This window comes from Marmota flaviventris, chromosome 4 (genome assembly GCF_047511675.1).
Source record: "Marmota flaviventris isolate mMarFla1 chromosome 4, mMarFla1.hap1, whole genome shotgun sequence".
In the NCBI taxonomy this organism is placed as follows: domain Eukaryota; kingdom Metazoa; phylum Chordata; class Mammalia; order Rodentia; family Sciuridae; genus Marmota; species Marmota flaviventris.
Window position 1 is genome coordinate 156,917,276 of NC_092501.1, and position 23,394 is coordinate 156,940,669.

The 23,394-nt window shown below is 41.5% G+C and overlaps 1 protein-coding gene across 4 annotated transcripts in view; it reads right to left on the reverse strand.

The window, feature by feature from the left end:
* Positions 1 to 12,833: 12,833 nt before the first annotated feature.
* Tmtc4 (transmembrane O-mannosyltransferase targeting cadherins 4) overlaps positions 12,834 to 23,394 on the reverse strand; it is a 57,760-nt gene continuing 47,199 nt past the window's right edge. For all 4 annotated transcript variants that reach the window (XM_071611624.1, XM_071611625.1, XM_027938937.3 and 1 more), the window contains exons 15-18: positions 20,938 to 21,052; positions 19,652 to 19,764; positions 15,223 to 15,292; positions 12,834 to 14,056 (exon numbers count right to left, since the gene is read on the reverse strand). In XM_071611624.1, the coding sequence (XP_071467725.1) occupies positions 13,908 to 14,056; positions 15,223 to 15,292; positions 19,652 to 19,764; positions 20,938 to 21,052 (447 nt within the window). In that variant the 3' untranslated portion in view covers positions 12,834 to 13,907. The remainder of the gene's footprint in view (positions 14,057 to 15,222; positions 15,293 to 19,651; positions 19,765 to 20,937; positions 21,053 to 23,394) is intronic.

The following is a 23,394-nucleotide window of genomic DNA, read 5'->3' on the forward strand; positions in this document are numbered from 1 at the left end:
CGGGCGGCGCCCCCTGCAGGCTGCACGCCGCTCCGCCCGACCCTGCGGCGCCCTGGTTCCGGCCGCGCCCTGGGCCTCACCTTGCGGGCCGCACGCCACGTCACACCTGGCCGCGCATTGCAACCTCTCCAGGCCGCAACCCGCTCCCACACCTGGGAACGCCACCGCAGACGCAGACTCAGCCACCTCCGCGCTCCTGGAAGCCCCACTTCAGACACAAGCCCTCTAACGCCCCTGGGCACTCACGCTGCGCTGTGACTCCTGGGGCACACCACATCAGACACGGGGACTCACCAATGACACACCAGGTGGACACACCTGGGGGTGAATCCCATAGGTGTCAGCGAGGCCTCACACCTGAGCACACGCACTTAAGCTGGATATAGATCATCATGGAGCCAGGCTGCCCACTTTCCCGCTTTTAAACTATAACTATTGCTTAGGGGGCAGTGGAAAGGTGGCTTTCACCTGTCCCCTGGACCCAGGACTGAATTTGAGCCCCAGAAACTAGAGGTGCAAGAAACAAAAGCTGAGGGGGGATTTTTCTCCAGAAACGCTATATTCTGGGTTTAAGCAATGTTATTTTGGAGATCCAAGTTACAGGAATGGCATAGAAATGAAGACTACTTCTGTCCCCCTGAGAGACACAGTTAAAGAAATATTTTATATATATATATATAAAATATTATATATATATATATTATATATATATATATATATATATATATATATATATATATATATATAATTGCAATATTCCCCTAATCATTTCCTGCCCCTTCTACTTTTTCATCTATGTCAATTGCTCAAAATTGCTTTATAATCTGATTTTTTATTCAGACATTTCCAACAATGCTGGTGTGGTTCTATTTTGAATGGATATGCAATTCCAAAAGAAATCAAAGATCAGATGCATACAGCACTAAGTTTTATAGAGTTCTTTCTTGTCTTGGGCAACTCAATTAAATTGAGATGTATTAAAAACCTTGTCTAGCATATAGTTTTTAGCGAGTTAATATTTTAAAGAGTAGCGTAATGCTATTTTTTAGAAGGGGAGTAATGCTTCTCTCCTCCTGAGATGATCCTGTCAGCCTAGGAAAATCAGGAAGACAGGTGAATCGATAATTCCTCCAATTAAGGAAAATTAAAAATGATCAGTGATAAGTTGCATTGATTTCCAGAAAAGGCTGGGAAAGCTGGATCTAACATAGATTGAGCTCTGTGGGATGAAATCTTCATTTTAACTATAAAAATGGTTTTTTTTTTCTTTTTTTTAAATTTTTTTTTTTATTGGTTGTTCAAAACATTACAAAGTTGTTCTGCTGGATCAAATCCAGGGCTTTGTGCATGGTAGGCAAGCTTTCTACCACTGAGCTACATCTCCAGTCCAATAACATGATTTTAAATAGTCATTTTGGAGTGTGCTTTCAGTCTAAGCAGCACCTGGGTCTTGAAGCATGCACTCTCAAGGCCACACACCTTTCCTACCGTGTTAGCAATTCTGGGGCTGAGGCACAGGGCAGGGCATTTTTATTGGGGATGACGACAGAGGTTCAAGCTTGAGAACCATGGTCTACTAAGGACCTACTGTGCTTCTCATACTTTAATGTGCATGAGAAGCAACCGAGGACCTTGTTTGAACATGCAGATTCTGGCTTTGCTAGCCAAAAGTAGGATCTAAAATTGCAGATTGACAGCACTTGGTGAGGATTTACTTGTCTATGTGAGCAGTAAAGGCAAGCGTAGGGGCACTCCTCATTAAAAAAAAAAAAAAAAAAAAGTCAAAATTTCCCAAGGGATTGGTTTGCTGAGTGTAGGTAAGGCCTTGGCTCATCAGTTCAGCATTGGTGGATTACTCAGGAGCTCTTGGCAAGCTGACTCTGGTGGATTGTAGGACCAGTTGACTCCCCCAGTCTGTGAGGTTGTGTCTAGCAGCAAAGGTTAGCTCTCCATTGGACTGTTTTTCTGCTCATTCTGGTCCATTTGTTTTACCATTTTACCACCTCCCATGCCCTTCAACAAAGGGTCACACAACTAACAAAACTCCATGCATATGAATTGAATTAAGATGGATCCATACCTTCTGAATTAAAAAGTTTGTGGAGGGGACTTACTGTAAATGTGGCTGTTGAACGGATGACAAGATTTTAAGCTTTTACAATTAAAAATGTGTACACATTCTATGTAACATCCAATAATTAAATATTTGGCAAATGTCATTAAGCAGAATGTACAATGGTACTGGTGGTAAATATTCATGATAAAAAGAATATATGAATGTATGTATACATAATGTGTTTACTTGAACACACGCAAACAACTTAATGAAATAATCATTTTAAAAATTCTAAATTGTATCTAAGTTACCATTTGTCCTGAAATAAAGCAATGAATGTTCTGTGCTGCAAATTAGAATTAGATTATTTGGCTGACATATAAGTGTTAGTTGTAACTTTTTAAACATGTGAACCTTAGTCCATGTCACCTCTTCCAAGATCTATATTAGAACATAGTTTTCATATCCACTACTCCATTAATAGAGTGGCATATTTCTTGAACTTGGTATTGTTTAAAAATGACTTTTCTGGCTGTTTCAGGACTATTAATTTTCTCTCCCATTATCTTGCAAATTCCACGTGTCACTGACTTCTTTTTATGACTACAGAATGTTTAATGATAGTTCTCTACACATAGCTGGTTTCCGCAAATACTCCTGGAATATCAGATTGTATTTCCGAGTTTTTAACTCATTTAATCTTTATTAGTGAGCATGGTATTTTGATCATTTGAGAGTCATAATTATAGAAATCCAGTGGCTTCTGGAAAATGTGGGAATTGTTATTGGGAAAGAAATAATTCTTTATTTTTTCTAAAATTATTGGATAAGTACTGAAAGCACAGCCTCTGTGTCCTAAAAATGGCCAAGCTACCCACCTACACCACTCACAAGGGTGTTCCCCACACCTTTAATTCTTTTTTTAGTGTTTTTTGAACTTATATAAAAAGCAATGTCTGTCAGAAAAGAAGGTTCATAAAGTATAACCATTATATCTGGCTTCATTTATCCTGAGGCAGCTATAGAGTGAGTTAGATCCTCCTTATCTGTAGAGAGAGGGGTCCCACTTCTGCCATGACAGTGAGGAGCTCTGTGGATGGACTCTTCAGATAAACTGGTGCAAATATATACATATTTTTAAATTTAATGTATCTGGAAATTGTCCAAAGGGCATACATCAAGTGAAGAAACGTTTATTTAACAAAGTCTATGAAAACTCAAACAAACAAAACAAACTCTATGCATATTTTCAAAACTCTACAAACAGTTCCTTTATCAAGTCCAAGACTTTAAACTAGAAAATGTCTTTAACCAGAATTTTCTTGTTTGACCATCTCTATTACCTAAACATGAGCAAGCAATTGACAAGCTCTATTGTTCTAGTCTGCTTCATGCTGTTACAATAGAATACCTGATACTGGGTAATTTATAAAGAGCAGGAATTGATTGCTCACAGTTCTGGGGGCAGGAAGTCCAAGATGGAGGTGATGGTGGGTTTGGTGTCTGGTGAATGCCAGTTCTGCCTGGAATGTGTAGTCTTCATAGGGGCAGGATATGGTTTCTCCCATGGCAGAAGAGAGGAAGAACAAAGAACCCACTTGCACAAGCTCCTTAATAGAGGCACTAAAACCACCCATGAGGGTGGAGCCCTCATGACCTAATCACTTCTCAAAGCCTCATTTCTCAGTACCATGGCATCGGCAGTTGAATTTCAACATGAGTTTGGAAGGGACGAGCAGACCAAAGAATAGGTTTTCCAGATCTGGGTAGAATAAAGTAGAGGCCTAATTTATATCTGACTGCATGCTCTACTACTTAATATTAAGCAGGAGGCTGGCCTCATCTCACTATTATTCCTCCTGCATGCCTCTAGCCTTCAAATACGGCACAATATGTGGGGAAATACCTTTGCATCTCTTGAAACGATAGTTATCATGTGAAGTAAACAAAGGAAGTAAAAGGCCAGGTAAGGAGCTTGAAGCTAAGCTGAATAACACTGTGAAAATCCACTGAAATACTATCAAATTATTTTAGTGATTCATGAAAAAAAATTATTTGGGGTCTTAAGTATTCTACAGCTTGATTCTAACCCACCATGTGTATTTGTAGGGTCCTCAAACCAAGAAGGAATTTTATACTTCTAAATGCTTGAAAATAAATCAAAACCAAAATAATATTGATGCAATTCAGAGTTCAGTGTCTAAAACACACTCACAGCATTTGGTTGTATACTCTCTGTGGCTGATTTTGTTGTTGTTTGTGGTACTGGGGATTGAACCCAGGGCTGCTCTACCACGAGCCACATCCCAGCCCTTTTTAATTTTTGATACAGGCTCTCATTAAGTTGCTTCAGCTGGCCTTGGATTTTTGATTCTCCTGTCTGTACCTCCCAAATCTCTGGGATTACAGGCATGTGCCACCATGCCTATCACTATGGCTGCTCTCAGCCACGGAGACCATCTGGTCTGAATTGTCTTTATTATCTGCCCTTTTACAGAAAAATGTTTGCCTACCCTACAAACTTTGTCTCTTACTCCAGCCTCTCTAATACCTGCTTCTTCTTTCTGTGGTAGTGGATTAATGGGTCTTTCCTCCACAGAACTGAGTTTCATGAGCCCAGGTCTACATCCTTGTGCACATGTACCAAGTACTTCACACCGCAGTGTGCACAACTGCAAAAGTAATTGCAATTTACTTTTAGATCATTCCCTCTATTTCATCATGAGGAACTAAACAAAAAGACTCCACAGTTTTCAACTGAGGTTCATTAATGAGGCTAATTTAGAATCTGAGAATGAAGAAGTAAAACTCTGTCCTTATACACATCAGGCTGTGACAATCCAGACTGGGACAGCTGCAGAGCCGTAAAAATAAACGTAGTATATATTCTATATACTATATACATACATATTCAATATACTATATACCTCCACTTCTAACCTTTCCTGTAAAAATTAGCTGTTAAATTTGAAGGCGGCAGGATTATTATTTTCTTTCTTTTCAATCTGTCAAGTTACTTTACTTGGTACAAGTCTCACTGCTAAACAATTTCCATGGCAAAGAAATTAATGAGCGAAGAAAACCAATCTCACGAAGCTAAGTTTGCTCACATTAAATTCAATCCTGGTATTTCTGTAAATAATGTTTTAAAGATGATGTGGGATGCTGCGGGTTTGGTTTTGTTTTGACTTTGAATAAGGCCTTGACCTTTTCTCCACAAAAGATATGCAACATCTTTCCCAAGAAGTAGATGATATTTTCTGAGCAGTTGTGGTTGAAATGGTTCATTCTTGCCCATCATTTATAGTTTCAGGAATAAGAAGCAAAGACTGGAGTAAAGCACTATCTGAGATTATTTCATTAGCCTTGGGAATAAACCTCTAATCATGAATAAGGGAATAATTGGAAGAATTCTTAGAAGAAATAACCTGACCAGCCAAATATGCCACCCACTATGATCAAAGCTAATTACACTGCAAAGAGCCACCGACATCCGGGTCCTCTCTCTAACCCTGTAGTTTTGCTGCCATTGTTCTTGAAACTGGAATCAAGTAATTGGGCCTTGCCACCCAAACAGTGACTTTTTAAAGACTTTTCAAGAAAATAATGCTACTCCAGTGGCTAGAGTAGACTTTACAAAATGAAATGAATCTTGGTCTCCTGGTGGGTGGTGGATTGATAGGACTGGGTGGACACCAGGGTGTCTTCTCACGACATCCTTTGACAGCTTTGTGAGTATTATCACTCCCACTCTACCTATGATATAGCTCTGGGAGGCAAGTAACTCAAAGGCACCCTGCCAATAAACAAGGGTGCCAAGACTTGAAACTACATCCTGCTGAACTGAAGCCCTGAGCTCTTTTCTTTTTATTGGCACTTATTATTTGTGCAGAATGGTGTCTTTCATCATGTATATAAAAGCAGAGTTCGACCAGTTGCACCCCCAGTACCTCCCTGTCCTCTCCTCCTCCCTCCCAAGGTCCTCTTCCCTCTACTTTCAAGACACCCCTTTCCCCCTCTCGCTTCAGCATGTGATACTTTTCTGAGTCTGACTCAAAATTATGGTTTCCAGTTCCATTAATTTTCCTGAAAAAAAAAAAACAAAACACAATTTAACAAAACAAAACAAAAACAAAGCCCCAGAACAACAACAACAACAACCACCAAAACAACCCTGTGATCTGTGATCTTTAACATGATGGCTAAACAGGGAAACAGGTAGTATACGCTGTAATGTGTGTTACCAGGCCTAGTCACTTCCTGTAGTTGAACCTCTTTTAAAAGTACTAGTTCCATTAAATAACCCTACATGTTATTTAATGAAACTCGACGCGCTGTCTATGCAGACCTTTCATACACGTGATCAGTCAGATACTTAATTCTGCATTGCATAATATACGAAAGGCGAGGGGGAATTACTTCCCCTTTTCAAATGAGGAAAGGAGATAAGATGGCTTGATGTTGGTCTTTCGATTGGCATGTGACCTGTCTCAGCCCAAAGACCACCGGGTACAGAGCTGTAGTTGGATGAAGTCTGGCTTATGGGCTTGTGGCAAGGAATGAATCCACCCAGAGGAAGCCTGGGATGTGTCAGCAAAGACACGGCTGGGAGGTTTGGGGACAGGGAAGAGTTTAGGGGAAACTGTTGTGACAGGCTGAGGTGGCAAGGCTGCACACTGAGGGTCCTCATCAGGTCTGGTCCACGGATCAGGTGCAAGGCCCTACATCTCTGGAGATGTGGACCAGCGCATCCAGAAACCTGCCCACACACTCTCACCTGCTGGGAATTGGGGGCTGTTTCCAACACACATGGGGAGCTCATTCTTACTGATTTCAAACAGCCACGTTTCTGATCATGAGCAAGAAAGCAGCATGCACCCCAAGAAGGGGGTTGTTTGACCTGTTACCACATCAGTATGTCCTTGGGAGAAGTGTGGCTTCCTGTTCCCTCTGCAGCCGTCCCAATCTGGACTGTCACAGACTGAATGTGTATAAGTCAGAGTTTTACTTCTTCGTTCTCAGGTGCTTTTTACCTTCTCAGATCATTTCCAGGACTAGAAACCTTCAAAATATCTTAGAGGGTTGGAATTTCAAACATTGGTACATTTCACAACCAATTTTTATGGGGATTTATGTAAGTGTGCAAAGCAGCTCACTTACAACCTTTTTCAGGGACTTCTCTACTTCATTTTTAAGAAACGCATTTTAAGCATCTAAGCATGTTTGAAAGCCCACTGGTTTAGATTAACCTTCTCATTTTGTAGTGGAGAGATTAACGAAGCAATAGCAACCTCCTCTATTTTTATGAGAAAACTAAGGCCTGGAGTTTTTAACCTGACTCATCTCAGGTTCCAGGTCACTAATGGCAGGATTGGACTCATTTGTACCTGACAGAATTGTTGATGCTCAAAAGCACATGACTTCTTCAGCTGGGCATGGGGGCACACGCCTGTATCCCAGCGGCTCAGGAGGCTGAAGCAGGAGGATCACAAGCTCAATGGCCATGCAGGCACAACTGGACTCAGATCCAAAGCTTCGGGAAAGCATACTTCCAGAAGTTAGTACACGAGAAGGCTCTCGGCTCTCAAAAATGCAATTTGGATTGTGATTCCAGGGAGGTAAACGGTGGGGAGGCACACAATACGTGAAAACCAGCAAGTTCACTGTTTCAGTTAGTTTTTTCATCACTGTGACCAACATACCCCAAAAGAACTCCTTAGAGGAGGAAAATCTTACGTGAGGCTCACAGTTTCACAGGTCTCAGTCCATAGATGGCCAGCTTTATTGCTCTGGGTCCAAGATGAGGCAGAGGTGAGCTGCTCCCTGCGTGGCAGCAAGAGGGGCCTGCAGGGAAGATGCAGTCTTCCTGGGCACGTCCCCAGGGACCTGCCTCCTCCAGCCACACTCCACCTGCCTACAGTGACCACCCAGTCAGTCCATCAAACTAGGGTGGACTGGTTAGGTTACAACTCTCATAATCCAATCATTTCACCTCTGAATGTTCTGCATTAACAGGTGCTTTGGGGAGGATGGACATATATCCAAAACATAACATTCACCATTAAACAGAGATATTCAAAAGTTGTACCCAAAAGACAAAAATATGACTTACTCCAAGAAAACATGAAAGGGGTTATTTTGCAAGAATGGTGTCAGGAAATATAAGTGGAGGTCCTTCCTTGTATCTTTCCCTCTCTTCTTCTTCCTCCCTTCCTGTTGCTGCCAATCCCAGACTGTATATCAGTTCATATCTACTGACCTGGTATGCATTGCTACTTAAAAATATAAGTATATAAAAATACATGTATTCTTATATCATCATAGTACCATTATTACAACAAATTCAACTATTGAGGGGTCCAAGAATGTCATTTTGTAGTTTTTAAATTTAAAATTAGTAATCAAATAAGGCCCATTTTTTTTAGATGCAGGTGGAACTACTTACTTTGGGAAGGACCCATCTTGGGTGCCCCTGGGTACTGTGGGTGGCACCACAGTGTGGACATGAGAATCTGGGAGTCCCACTCTCACTGCTGCTACCGTTGGTCAGTGGGCTCACCTGGTGACAGCCTGATCCTCTCGTGCAAAGTTCCCCAGCAGCCTTTCACCTGATGGTTTCATTCATCGCTGATCTTTGCCGGAATCAGTTCATTGGAGACAAAAACAAAAACAAAACAAAACAAAACAAACCCCAAACAACAACAACAAATTATGATTTTCTAATTGCTGTTCTTTCAACATTAATTAATTTTAATTAATACATGAAAAATAATCTTCCTCATAAGTCATGGCTCTTTGCTAATCCCGTGATCTGACGGGCAGGCCAAATCCAGTTTCCAGAAAGGCATCTGAGGAGTCCACTTTGGAAAGCTTTAGTGACAATGATGATGACCTGTAGGTATTCAATAATTTAAAAAAAAATTAATTCAATTGCAATCATTAGATGTAACAAATGTTCATTTTGAAAACGTGAATTAAATGAATTCAATCATAATTGTTAAATGCGACAAATGTTCACAAATATTCATTTTGAAAATGTGAATTAAATTACTGGGTAGGTACCGCATACACACTTCCTAGTGCATTCTGGAGAAGCACTGCCCATTAGAAATGGAAAGTGAACTGCAAGTGCAAACCCACAGGTGCCGTTTAAATTTATTAGCCATGTTCAAAAGTAAAAAGAAACAGGGGGAATTAATTCCCATAATATATTTTCTTTAACCCAATATAATTTTACCTGTTTCCTTGGAGGATCCCCCTCAAATGCCAAGGTCTGCGATGTTCCAGTCCCTTATATGAAACGGCATAGGGAATGTGTGTAGGTCATATGCACATATTATGCTGTTTTATATAAGGGACTGGAACATCTGTAAACCTTGTAACATGCTGTAACATCTAATACAACACACATGCTGTGTAAGTTGTGGCTGTACTGTGTTGTTTAGGGAAAAATGGCAAGGAAAAAAGTCTGTACACGTTCAGCACAGATACAATTACTTTCAAATATTTTCTCTTCAACTCGATTGAATCTGAGAATTCAGAATCTATGGATATGGAAGACTAGCTGTATATCTAAAATATTGTAATTTTGACATGTAAACAATGTAAAAATGATTGAGGTAGGTTATTTAAAAAAATTTTTTTTTAGTTGTAGATGGACACAATACTTTTGTTTATTCATTTTTATGTCATGCTGAGGATTGAACCCAATGCCTCAACCTGTGCTAGGCAGGCGCTCCACCCCTGAGCCCCAGCCCCAGCTAGGTCATGTTTTTTTTATGCCAAGTGTTCAAACTCCAGCACGTATATTATGTGTATAGCACATCCCACTTTGGACTGGCCACATTACATGTACCCAATAGCTGGACTTGTGTCCAGTGGCTTCCTTATTGTCAGTGCAACTGTAGACATGCAGTTATTATACTGTCTTTTTTTTTAAAAAAAAAAAAAGAGAGAGAATTTTTTAATATTTATTTTTTAGTTTTCGGCGGACACATCATCTTTGTTTGTATGTGGTGCTGAGGATCGAACCCGGGCCGCACGCATGCCAGGCGAGCGTGCTACCGCTTGAGCCACATCCCCAGCCCCTATTATATTGTCTTTACATCAACCTTGCAAGATAAGCACTATGACCTGCATTTTTTTTTTTTAATTTGAAGAAACAGTCTCAGAAAGGTTGACATCTTGTAGCATGACTGCTGAATGCTCCCAGTGGGGCTTGGCCAACTGAATGAATGACCAGGAGTCCACTTCTACTCCCATGGGACCTTGTTAACATACAGCAGTAACTTTGTCCCCCTTTTGTAGGGATGATCTCCCCCCAGTTTTGGGTCCCATTCCTTCCTTTCTTTTCTAGACCCTCCTCTCTCTGGTTCATAGGCAGCTTCTCAAAGGCTTCTCTCAATCTGCACTGAGCTGACGCTGGCACCTCTCATTCCCTCCCAGCCTACCTATCATCAATTGACTTCTAGGCATTTCTCTCATCAGTCCATTTCTCCAACTCACTGCCACCTTGCTGCACCAAGCCACCTTCATCCGGACACTGCACACTTGGAATAGTCTAATTTCTTCCCCATCAGCAGCCAAAGTGATCTTGTCACAACATAAATTGAACTGTGTCTCTTCCTGCTTTGAATCCTTCAATGCTTTAAGATGAAGATTCTCTGGTCTGGGGACACTGGCACAAACTGGCTCTTGTCACTCTATCATATGCCCCTCTCCCTCCTGCTTGGATTTTGTACCCACTTTCCTACCAGGGGCCTTTGTGCATGCTGTTTCTTCTGCATAGTTAGGTTTCCTAACCTTGGGCGTGCTGTTTTGGGGTATATAATTCTTTGTTGAAGAGGAGTTGTCTGGTAATCGGTAGGAGGTATAGTATGCCTCCCCCACCCGATCAGTTTTAACAAGATATCTCCAGGCATTGCCAAATGTCCCCTGGAGGGCAAAATCTCCTGATTGAGAACAGCTGGCCTAGAGTGACTTTCTTCCTCTATCGAATCTCAGTTCAGAAGTCACCATCCTATGAAACCCTTTCCTGACTGCAGGTTAGATCAGGCCTTTCTCTTCATAGGACTACATAATAATTCTTTATCAGCATCCACCCCATTCTCTTAACTTGGGTAACTCTGTATATCGTATCCATTTCCATTCACCTTTGTATCCACAGGTTCAAGAAGTCTCTGGCACATAGTAGGCACCTACTATTTAATGCATGAATGAGGGAATAAATGTATTTAAGGGCAGATCTATTTGCTCCAAACACAGATACTCTTTCAAAAATCTAGACTACCATTTATAAAGGATCTGCTGGGCCAAGAGATTCCCAGCTTATTGAGGGAGATCTTACTATCTCCACTTTGAAGATGAGAAATGACCTTGAGCAATGCGAAGTGAACTGCCCGTGACAGACAGCCGAGGCCCAAGTCTGGGTTTTGTGACTGCGACTTCCATTGCTCTGAGGTGGGGCCTGTTCTGTGTATTTTAAGTCAGTAATTTGAAATAAAATACAAAGAACATGCTCGAAATGTCACAGACTCAGAACCCCTGTCAAGGCATGGTCGGCTCTTTGTAACAGGATGAATCTGAAAGAATTTAAGCTTCCGTATGCACCAAAATAAATTTGAACGAGTGAAGACCCAAACTACCTTCCAGACTGGGTGATACCTGCTACTAAGGAGGGGAAGGGTGACAACTATTTTCCCCATATTTGGTTTGATGCTGTCACTCCCTCCCCCCATTGTCATAAGAAATCAGAAGAGAACTGGAGCCAGGTGCAGTGGTGTATGCCTGAAATCCCAGCAGCTCGGGAGGCTGAGGCAGGAGGACTGCGAGTTCAAAGCCAGCCTCAGCAAAAGCAAGGCACTAAGCAACTCAGTGAGACCCTGTCTCTAAATAAAATAGAAAAACAGGGCTGGGGATGTGGCTCAGTGGTTGAGTGCCCCTGAATTCAATCCCCAGAACCACCCCCCCCAAAAAAAAAAAAAAAAAACAAAGAGGAGAACTGGGAGGTAGCCTTCCACTTCAGTCTTGCTAGGAAGGAAACCCAAGATCCAAAGGCAGTGGCTGCTTAAGATGGGAAGAGAAGGAAAGAGAGCCTTCATGGTTCACTTCCAAACTCTGCAGATAAAAGGCTTCCTGGAATGTCAATCAAACAAATGACTGTTTTCTCTGGATAGAAAATGGCTGCAGTGGGAACCGGAGAGACCAAGCGGGGAGAGCTCAGGGTTCATCTGGTAGGCAGGGTCCAGGTTTGCACGTCTCAATTTGACACTAGTTTTAGTGTCAGGGGAAAAAAGGTGCTGCAGGGGTTTTTATAAGAAATACTTTTTCTTTATTCTTGAAGGATAAGTACCCCACCCCAAGAGGGGAAATATTTGCTTTAAAAAACCCCCACAGTATATACCAGATCTATCCTCTGCCAAGCTAAGCACTATAGGAACATAAATAATGAGGCAGCCCCTGCTCCTAGGAGATCTGTGAATTGTTGTTGTTTGGGGTCCATTTAAGAAATGTCAAAACAGCACTTTTCTGATGTATCTCGACAACCATAAGTTATAATTACACAGATCTGTCCTCAAAAAAAGTGAGTGCAGAAAATCAAATTCACCTCATTGTGGTTCTATGCCACCCATTCTCTGAACCTGAATAACTTTATAATGCAACTGTATAAAATGGGCCCTAAAATCAAATAGAAGACACGTTATAAAAGATAAATTGGTCACTTTGATTCCATTGTAAGGGAAAGGAGGACACAAAATCCACAAACGTGAAAACCATCTATCAAGAAGGCAATATGACATTTTAATGCCAGTGTGTGTAATAGTTTTACTGCATAAGAAATAACAGAGACTGAATGAACCATTAGATTGACAGCAAACAAACAACTGAACATGATTATTCTGATCAAATAAAAATTGGAAAAAATCCCCCCAAATCTTAAAGTCCCCAAATATGACTCCTTTTGCTTTTTCTGGATAGAATAAGGATTGCAGTTCTATTATACAAAATGGATAACTGCTTTACGCTGAAACACATAAAACCCTATGTATACACACGGGTAGTCCTGTCAACACTGGAATTAACAGGAACAGGATGGTAGGCTGCCTGCTCTTATCTATAGCATGGCTGGAATTGCCTATCAATAGTGACAGTTCATGGAGACTATTACATGATCTCTTAGGTACTGAAATTGCACATACTGGAGAATACAAAATATATTGCAGGAGTCCATTTCTGTCTATGGAGGAAAAAGTATATAAATATACTAGGTGTCAAAATTTTTCATTCTTCTTTCAATTATTTGCCCTAACACATAAAAATACAAATAAATATTTCCTTACAAAGAAAGTTCATGATACATTGTTATAAAATAAAAGGTAAAAGACAAAAAACAAATCCCAAACTCTTTAATATACGGCCATTAAATAAAAATGCTAATATACAGACACATTTGATGTTCATATAAACTGTAGGAGTCCATCATTTCTTGGTTACAACTGAGGTTTCATAGTGCTAGTCCATACACAAGGCTCACAGCCCAAATGCAGACTTAATATTGGGAAAAGTTACTTGAGATAATTTTTTCTGTTTTTTTGTTTACTTAGAAAAGATTTCATTTTGGGGAGTCTAGAATTCCATTGGAGTTGCCTGAAAAAATACAATTTTGATGCAAAAACCCTATCAAGCATTCAAGAGTATATTGCTGGTGCTGTAATCTTTTTGCATGTCTTTGTTTTAATAGAAAAAAATAACAGTAAAATAAACAACATGTCCAAGAATTTCAAATGGTTAAACAAGCATATTATGTTAATGATATGCCTCGTGCACACATACACAAGACGAATGCAAGAGGTCAGACATCCTTTCTCTGCATTTGTTCCAACTTTCTTCTCAAAAGGCCATAATTCTCCTTGGTGCCTGCTGCTGCGGGGTCAAGCTGCAAGGAGATTTCATAGTGTTTCTTGGCCAAGTTGAGATGTCCCCAACGATGATAAAGCACAGCTGAAATAGCAGGAGATGAATTTCATTGGAAATGCTTCTGAATAACTTGCATGATTCCCAACCACTTGTGCAAAGAACTATTCCAGGGCATTTGCAAACAGTTTTTGAAAATCATTGCTTAAAAAAAAATATTGTTTGTACTGAACATTCTATTGTAATCATACTCCCTGGGGATGGTCCACTTAACCTCTGCCAGTTTTCTGTAGGGCTTTTCCTATCATTAGATGGGATACATCTGCCTACAGCAATATCATTACATAAAGACATAAAAAGAAAAGTGCATTAAGTGTCTTAAAGCTGCCATAAAATTTCCAGGACCCAGGCCAGATAGAGTGGGGCTCCCAGCACTATTTAGAATTCTGGCCACACAGAAGTCCAGCCTTTTATTTTATTTATAAAGAAAGAGAAGTCAACTGTTTATTTAAAGTAATGATTTTTCCCACATCTTTTGGTAGTAAAAGATTGTGTGTCCTAGCTGGAAGTAAGGGTTCTAATAGCAAGATTTGACCATATAATGATTGTCACAATAAACCTAATTTTTAGGATAAACCTGATTGTTACAATTATGTAAATAAACTAAACTTGCAATGTGGGAAGAAAAACTAAGATGCTTCATGACGTTTATGATAAGTAGCGTCAGAAAAACACCTTTGCATGACTGAGCTTTCTGAGCTGTATGGTAGGCTCTGAAAACTCCAACTTTGGAGATGTCAGAATGGAAGAAAGGAATTCTGGGGAATAAATAACTACCAGTACATTTTTGGCCACAGCATAAGGGAACACAAGCAGAGGAAACAGGGCTGGAAGGGGGAAGATCCACTCTGGAAGAAGGGAACAGGAGGTGTGTTCCCTAAGAAGCTTCTGAAGTACCTCTCGGGTTAACATTGCAGGTTCCTTTAAACAGAAGGAAGATCCGAGTTCTCATAAGAAGGCAATAAACTCGGTGGGCAATTTTGGGGGTTGTCTTGGTTATGCAATTACAATTTGCAAATAAGGCTGTCTTTGAAATGTCATAATAAAACCAAATTTTAAAACCAGATTATGAAGGACAATACAGACTAGCTTTGGAAAAAACCATTCTCCTAACAATGACTTTATAGAAATATGCCCATTTCATTTTAATTATATAGAGTTTCAATACAATCCAATTTGAAAAGTTTCCTTACCCAAATTACCATGGTAACTTGCAACATTCGGATTTGCTTTAATTGCCTTGAGGAATAAAGCTTCAGATTCCTAAAAAAAAAAAGAAAAGAAACACACACAAAAGAGGGTATTGTAACATGAAGCAAAAGTGATTCTGTTTTTACTGCCTGTGGTTTTCAAACTGTTACCCTTCCTTTGTATCACTGTGTCCTTCCAGAAACATGCTCTGTGAGAAGAGGCTCTGAAGACCTCGCAAGGAAGCCAAGGCGCCAAGGGCAGCACTGAGAGGGCATGAATGTGCCCATGAGCTCCGCAACCTGCCTCCCAGAAGTGCTGGAATTCTGCAACTGGAAGCGAGCTGCTTGGATCAGGGTGCCGTAGATGAGAGAAGGCCGAGTGAAGCCAAGCAGTGGCTGCAGCACCCATGACAGCCACTTTCAGCCTGCACCAAGGAACTCCCTGCCAGGACCCTCACCATGAGTCGGCACCTGTCTCACTTCCTGAAGAACCTACAACACCCGTGGCAACCCAGAAGCAGCTCATTCAGCTGGAAAGAATGAGCAGAGAGAATGAGAAAGAAGCAGCCCTCTGTCATTGAAGCTGTCACAGTACCATGTATGACCGTGACCGAATACCCTGATGTGCATGAATCGATTCTTGCATAGTCTTGCATTTCCTCCAAATCATCCTCACATCCAATGCGGTCACTGTAAAGCAGGCAAAGTATTTTCCTACCTGATCATGTTGAACACTGCAGACTGGACTGCAGCTTTCTACCATCAAGTGCAGAGATAAAGATGCCCTATCTATTCTCCCTGGCACATGTCGGGGACCACCATTCACTCCCACTTCATTCCTCTTCTAAGAGGGCCAAGCATGCTGCAAATGGCTCTAAACACTCAACTTCAACAATCAAAGCTTCTGGTGTGGGGATGATTATTTTTGTTTCTTGTATCCTAGGTGAATTTTTCTGGGTGGGCTCTCCTTATTCAGATTCTGCATTTTCTAACCTGCAAGAGCAGCAGCTCCTTTGCCTTGTGACAGCCCATGGTTGTCCTAAGAAACACACTGGTTATGTAGGCAGACATCTCTGAAATCAGTGCTTTTTAGACAGAGCGAGTGGAGAAAACTTTGCATTTTATAAATATCATTCAGAAGTGGCTGAATGAAGACATCAGGCTAAAATATAGGAGGTCAACTCTACTTCAGTGTCTATAATCCAAGTTTCAGTAGCTGAAATGCCTTCGAAGAGGTTCTTGAGCCGGGAATGGTGGTGCATATCTGTAATTCCAGCAACTTGGGAAGCTGAGGTAGGAGGATCGCAAGTTCAGGGCCAGCCTCAGCAACTTAGCAAGACCCTTTCTATAAATAAATAAATAGGGGTGGGGATGTAGCTCAGTGGTAGAATACCCCTGGGTTCAATTTCTACTACTTAAAAAAAAAAAAAAGCCTACAATTTTCCTGCTATATCAAGTAAGCTGCAAAAAGCACACCCAAAACAAGACCTCATTGCACCAATCAAATGGATTGTGGAGTTAGTAGTGGTTTCTACATAACTATGCTGTCTCTGATTTTGAAATATTTCCATTTGAAGTCTAAAACTTTAGAAAATAAGGCCAGGCAACTGAAATCTATTTAGTTATGCTCCCCTGCCTGCAAATAAAGCAGGATTCACTGGAGAGAACGGTTTTAAGGATAAAATGCAGTTTAGGAGTTTTCTAGGGGGTCCTAGATTTATTTCTTCATTCATTTATGGAACTGCTCAAATGCCTAAAGGGATGACAGTCACTTAGGGTGGGACTGGAGGACAGCAGTGCTGGTGGTGGGGAGGGGCTTGCGGCCCACCCCTCCTTAGGCTCTGCTATTCCTGGCAAGGCAGGATCTGAACTCTGCAGAGGGAGCAGGAAACTGGAAGGAAAGAATGGGTCTGAGGAAGAACCGACAGAAAGCACTGCATCAGGTCTCGACAGGGGAGGAAATGTGAGTCCACGTTTCCTGAGCCTGGAGATGGGAACACCATGGCACATGGGCAAAAGGGGCATCTGAGGAAGATGGGTCTAGGGAAGGGGAGTGTGGGCCAGACACTCCCTCTCAGGACAAGGTGGGGCTCCAGAGCACCCTTCAGCAGCTCTCCATCTGCTGAATGGAGAAGGGGGAGGTGAGGGGCCTCTCATGAACACAGATTCTGCAGGTATTCAAAGCCCCAGAAATGCTATGAAATTTTCTGAAGAGCATTGGATACACTGAGAAAGGCCTTGGAAATTGCATCTTGCGGTGGAACAAGGGTGGGCTTTCACTGGGCAGCTCCTTCAGCCCCCACAGCTGGTGGGGAAGAAGAAGCATCACTGTCTCAGAGACCTCAGCCCTCTCTGTGCCCTTGGAAGGTGTGGCTCAGGGCCACTGTGATCCACTTGAATGAGGGAAGGCAGATGGTCAATGGGAGCTGAGACCATCAACCACACAGCAACATTCCCTGTTCAGTTCTCCTTCCTTCCTGTGGATCCACTTGGGGCTGCACATGGTAGAGGCTTGCGGGTCACCCTCTAGCAACTGCCAGTCTCTCCCAAAGCTAAGACCAGGTGACCCTCAGGCTCAGAGCTATGGTCAGGCAAAGTATGTAGCTGGGACTGGGTAAAATTATGTTATTTTTCTTACCTTATACTTACAGTGTGATACACACACACACACACACGCACACAGACACGTATTTTAAGGGCAGATTACATTTTGATAGAGCAATTTTGTTCTTGTACATTTTTCATATCCCCCCATCAGGAGGTTCTGCAGATCAGTATTTCCATTTTACACATGAATAAACTGAGGCCAGGGCAGTGCAGTGACTCCTAATAGATAAAAAGGGATGCTGGGAGAGGATCCCTAGACCACTCAGCATGAGAATGCTTGCTCTGCATGTCAAAGCCCCAGAACAGGCTGTGGAAGCCTGCACAAAGTTTCAGAGTCCAACAAGAGATGCATTAGGTCACTTCATGACTACGAACTGGGCTATTAAAATCACCCATCAGCACACAGATCAGCAAGAGACAGGAAATCAGGACTGGAGACTCAGCTCTGCACTCAGGTAGCCTCCCTAGAGACGGAGCTAGTAAGCAATGTGCTCAGGTGAAAAGCAGGCTATGCAGAGAGAGACCCAGTCAGACTGTGCCCAAGCAGCCCATCACCACCACATCCTTCTCCACAGCATCCAGAGCAAGGAACACCCCCAGACAAGCAGCACCAGGCACACAGCAGACCAACAGCAACAGGTATCATTTTTTTTGCATTACAAGAAAAAAAAAATAAAAAGTTGTTTAAAATTCCAAATCCTAATATAAAACTATATTAAATGAGGCTCATGAAGCTACGAATTTCCCTGACACTAAAAAATAAACGCATGAAGAATCTTAACTCTTATGGAGAATTATACCAGTAATGGCATTTAATGAACAGAAAGGGAGAAGTACATAACACTGATCAAATATTAATTAATCACTACCATTAGGCTTTAGGTTTTATCTGTAGCCTCAGAGTGATCAAAATAACATATAGGCCCTGATTCTGAAATATTTGTCCCTCAAAAGGACCATGTGTGTCAGGCTCTGAAGATGCATGTTGGAAACCCATTCCAGGCTGGGGGTGCAGCTCAGTGGTAAAGCGCTTGTCTAGCATGGGTGAGACCCTGAATTCCGTCCCCAGAAATGGAAAAAAAAAGACATTCCCTGACCTGACCCCAGACCCCAACCTCATGAGAAGGACTCTGTTTTAATGAGCTTCCTGAGTGATTCTGATATATAAAACTAGGGTTTGAGATCATTGGTATTAAGAATCTTAATACACGGGGAGCTAGGCTCAGCCTATTCCTCACACATCCTGGGACACAAGTGGAACAGATTTACCATCTTGTGGTTTCTGTTGGTGAGCAAAGTCTGGCCTTGCTGACAACCTGTAACTCAGAGGAGGGAAAACTGCAGACGCAGTCATGTTTCCTCATGGGCTGGTCATTCTTTTGTGGAGAAAACAGCTCCCAGAAATAAAACTCAGCTTTGGCTCCACTGCAAGGGACAGCGTCCAACCCTTTTGTGAGAGGGTGGGGGCTGGGATGTGTCCTGGAAGGAGCAGTCACTGTGCTGAATGGTCCTCACCCCAGCCGGGCAGTTCAAGGGACCAGCGTCAGCAACTCTTCCTGGTCACTGCCCCTGCCCTGGTCTCTCTTCTCTTCCCCTCCCCAGGTGTGAACAATGGCTGAGTTCTGATGAGAAAGGACATGGGGTCTGACCCTGCACATCCATCTTCTGGGCAACTTTTCCAGGAAACAAACTGACCAGTTCACCCTGGTGTACGGCTGCCATGGCTCTGGCCTGATTCCGAATTTAACTGGGCAGAAGTAACACTGATGGCTTCTGTCAGCTGCTGGCATTCATTACAAGAAATCACAGCCTGTGGTTTACACACCTTGTATTTCTGGGATTTCCCCAGCACGTTTGCCAAGGAGAACATAAGAGAATGATCATTAGGTATTAATTCCAGTGCCTCTCTTCCAACTGCTTCAGCCTGCGCTAAATTACCTGGGAGGAAAAAATGGAAAAGTAAAAAGCATGTTAATATTGTACTTGTGTTTTGTCTCTCTCTATAATTAACAGGGCTTACACACATCATACACAATTATGAATAAACTACTTGGGGAAATCTACGTAGCATGTGTAAAACACAGGCAGCCTCATGAATGGCAGAGCCTCTGCGACTCAGAGCAGAGTTCTGACACATCCTGCAAACGGCTTTTGATTAATTTCTGTAAACCATATAAAACCTAGTTTTAATCTTCCCCCAGACACCAGTTATACCCAAACCGGAGGAAACACATCTGCAAAATAAGCGTATCACAGTGACACCTTAATTGGGGAACACTTTGCAAGTGGAAGCGTGCGTGCTTGGCATTTTCCTTAGAAACCAGTCTCTTCCCTGCACCGTTTCGAGGGCCTGCCAGCTTTAAATCCTGCCAAGTAGCACCGTGGTTTCTTAAAGAATGGTTGGCTTTCTAAAGCAAGGGTAGCGAAGTAACTCCAAATTGGCTGAACCCAGACTGCTACGGGATAAAAACCAGATCAAGTCACGAACATATCTCAAATAAGATCCAAGATTTAGGGGCAGTGACACATGCCTGTAATTTCGGGAGGCTGAGGCAGGAGGATCAAAAGTTTGAGTCTGGCTTCAGCAACTCATCAAGATCGTGCCTCAAAATAAAAAGATCTGGGAATGTAGCTCAGTGCTAAAGCACCCCTGGGTTCAGTTCTCAGTACCATAAATAAATAAACAGATAGATAAATAATCCAAGGCTCTTGGTATAGACTGGAGGGTGTTTTCTGTATGCAGTCAGTGAGCTAGTAAACATGGACCTGCCCTTCCATCCCAGGAGCCCAGAAGCCTCTTCTTGCTCATATCTGGGTGCCTCCAACACCTGGGTGCTGATGTAGCTGGATGACAGGCTTCAGAATAAATGAGATGGGATCACACACCTTCCACAATGACTCAACACCATTCCCCAACATTCGTATTTCCATATATCAAAGGAAGCTCCATTTTCTAGAAGAACAGACATTTTTGTAACGTAAAATATTCACATCCATATTATTTTTTAACTTGGGGTGGAGGAGGGCACACTAATCTCTGCTTCTCAATTATTCAGCAGTACTGTGGGATGGGACAATTGCCTCTGATCCATTGAATTCTCCCTTCTGCACCTGTATTGTCAAGGAGGATGATCATGTTGTTCCAAGCCAGGCTGTGTTCTGGCTTCAGCATGGTGGCATTTCTCCACGCGTTCAATGCGTCTATGTGGCGATTTAGATCTGCATACTGAAAATGATGCAAAGACAAAAAAAGAAAAAAAAATCATTATTCTAAAATTTCTGCCTTTTCTCTAAGATATCAATAACAAAATAAAACTTCATAAAAACTAACAAACAAACGAAAACCAACCTAATCTTTATATATGGGACTTCTGACTTTTTCATATTAACCCATTTACTTTTCAATGAAATAGATATTATTAGCATCCCTATTTTGCAGATGAAGCAACTAAGGTATGAGAAATTAATAACCAAAGTCAGACATCTAGAAATGAAGATCTGGTCTAGGTCCAGAGCTTAGGCATCTTAACTACATAATCTAATATTTGTTATGTCAGGTATCAAATCATATTTCTGGCTACTGACATTTCAATACTGCTTATTATTCTTTATCTAGAAAGACCCCATACAGTCCATCTTTGATAAAGTTTTATTTAGAATCATAAACAAATATTTTATGTGATGAAAAGCTCTGTGTCCAAACTGCCTCATGAAGAATGGCCTTAGAGCTCCTTCTTATTCACACTTGAACCTAACATAAAAGGATGACTATGCCAGACACACTTTGTGAACTCCTACGGTCATGTAAAACCTTTTCCTTGGCAATTCAGAGCTTGTTTGCTTGGTTTAAGAAGGACAGAATTATCTGTTGCCTTCTCTTGAAAGGAAACTTTGTTCAACATTGGTAACAATAAAAAATGGCTGGCTCTCAATTTGCATAGGTAATAGAAGCCACAGAGGGAGAAAGAGATGTATTCTTCAGCTGGTGACCCTCTGGCCCTCTTGAACTCAGTTCAGAGGCACATTTCATCTCAATGTGCTTGATCCTTTTAACTCTGCAAAAGGAACAAATGATAACAATTATCAAAGTTCAAGGCGATTTCCTTCCTTACTGTCAAGTGTATAATTTTTTTTTTTTTTTTTTTTGGTACTGGGGACTGAACCCAGGGATGCTTAACCACTTAGCTACAACCCCAGCCCTTTTTATTTTTTACTTTGAGGGAGGGTTTCATTAAGTTGCATAGGCTGGCTTCAAATTTGCAATCTTTTGCCTTAGCTTCCCCAGCCACTAGGATTACAGGTGTGCACCACCACACCTGGCTGAATGTATCTTTCCATTAGACAACAGAAATGTTTGATTAGACTTATGACCCACACAGCAAATAGATGGTATTTATACCAGAAAAAGATGGGTTTAATGAACTCTGGAAACACATATGAATATCCATTTACTAAAGATGTCACAATTAATTTCCCTTGAGACTCAGACAAGCAGGTTATAATATTTTACTCTTTAAAATGGATTATATAAAAAGTTAAAAAAATTAAACTAATTTGGGATACTTAATTATATTAACATTATATTCTCTGTCTTTATCAGCTATCCTAGTGATTTTAAGGCAATTCTATCCAGTATGTGATATGTATCTGATTCACTTGGACAAAACCCATGGCAACATTTTAACACATCTGAGACAACCAATATAACTTCCATTCAATGCACTTATATATTTTCTTTAGAGACAGGTTCTTGCTAAGTTGCTGAGGCTGGCTTTGTACTTGCAATACTCCTACCTCAGCCTCCCGAGCTGCTGGGATAATTAGCATGCACTACCATGTATGGCACCATACAACCCATTCTATGGCTACACATTTTAAATTCTTTTCTATTTACAATACTTTGCACACTGTTTTTTCTGAATGCATCCTGAGTGATACAATCGGCTTCTGCCTAGTGAACTGTCTCCAGTAATATCTCTGGCCACTAGATCCTAACTCTCTAGGACCAGCAGTATGTCCCAAATAACCCAGCTCTTCCTAATTTTCTATTCCACAAGAGAACTGCATTATATTCCCTTATCAGGGTCCAAAAAATCAAAACAAATTTCTCTCTTATGTTATAAAAATGTGACTTCTAAAGAAGACACCTTGAAGTTATTAAGTGCCTCTCATTCGCCAATATATAAATGGATTGGTTGAGCTGTTAAAGATTAAGCTCTTAATGCTTTTAAGCTGTCAAGTGGGCAAAAGCTGGGTAATTAAACCACAATGGAGAGCAAAAGCCTTAAATGAGCAGGAACAGGGGGTGGGGGCAGAGGACTGGGGGGAAAGCGTTTCAGGGCAGCCTAATTAGTAAACAATATCAAGGTCTCAATCTATTCAGTGCTCTGGTGATCTTCCAGGTGAATAAGTAATGGATCCCAGGACTAAGGTGTACTGTTAAAGCAGGCATTTCATATCTGTGATCCTTTCTTTGTATATAACTTACAGCAGGCTCATTTAGCATATATTCTCTATTTCCAAAGCCTAAGGAACTACAGGGACAGGCAGCTACCGGTAAAGAGCAAG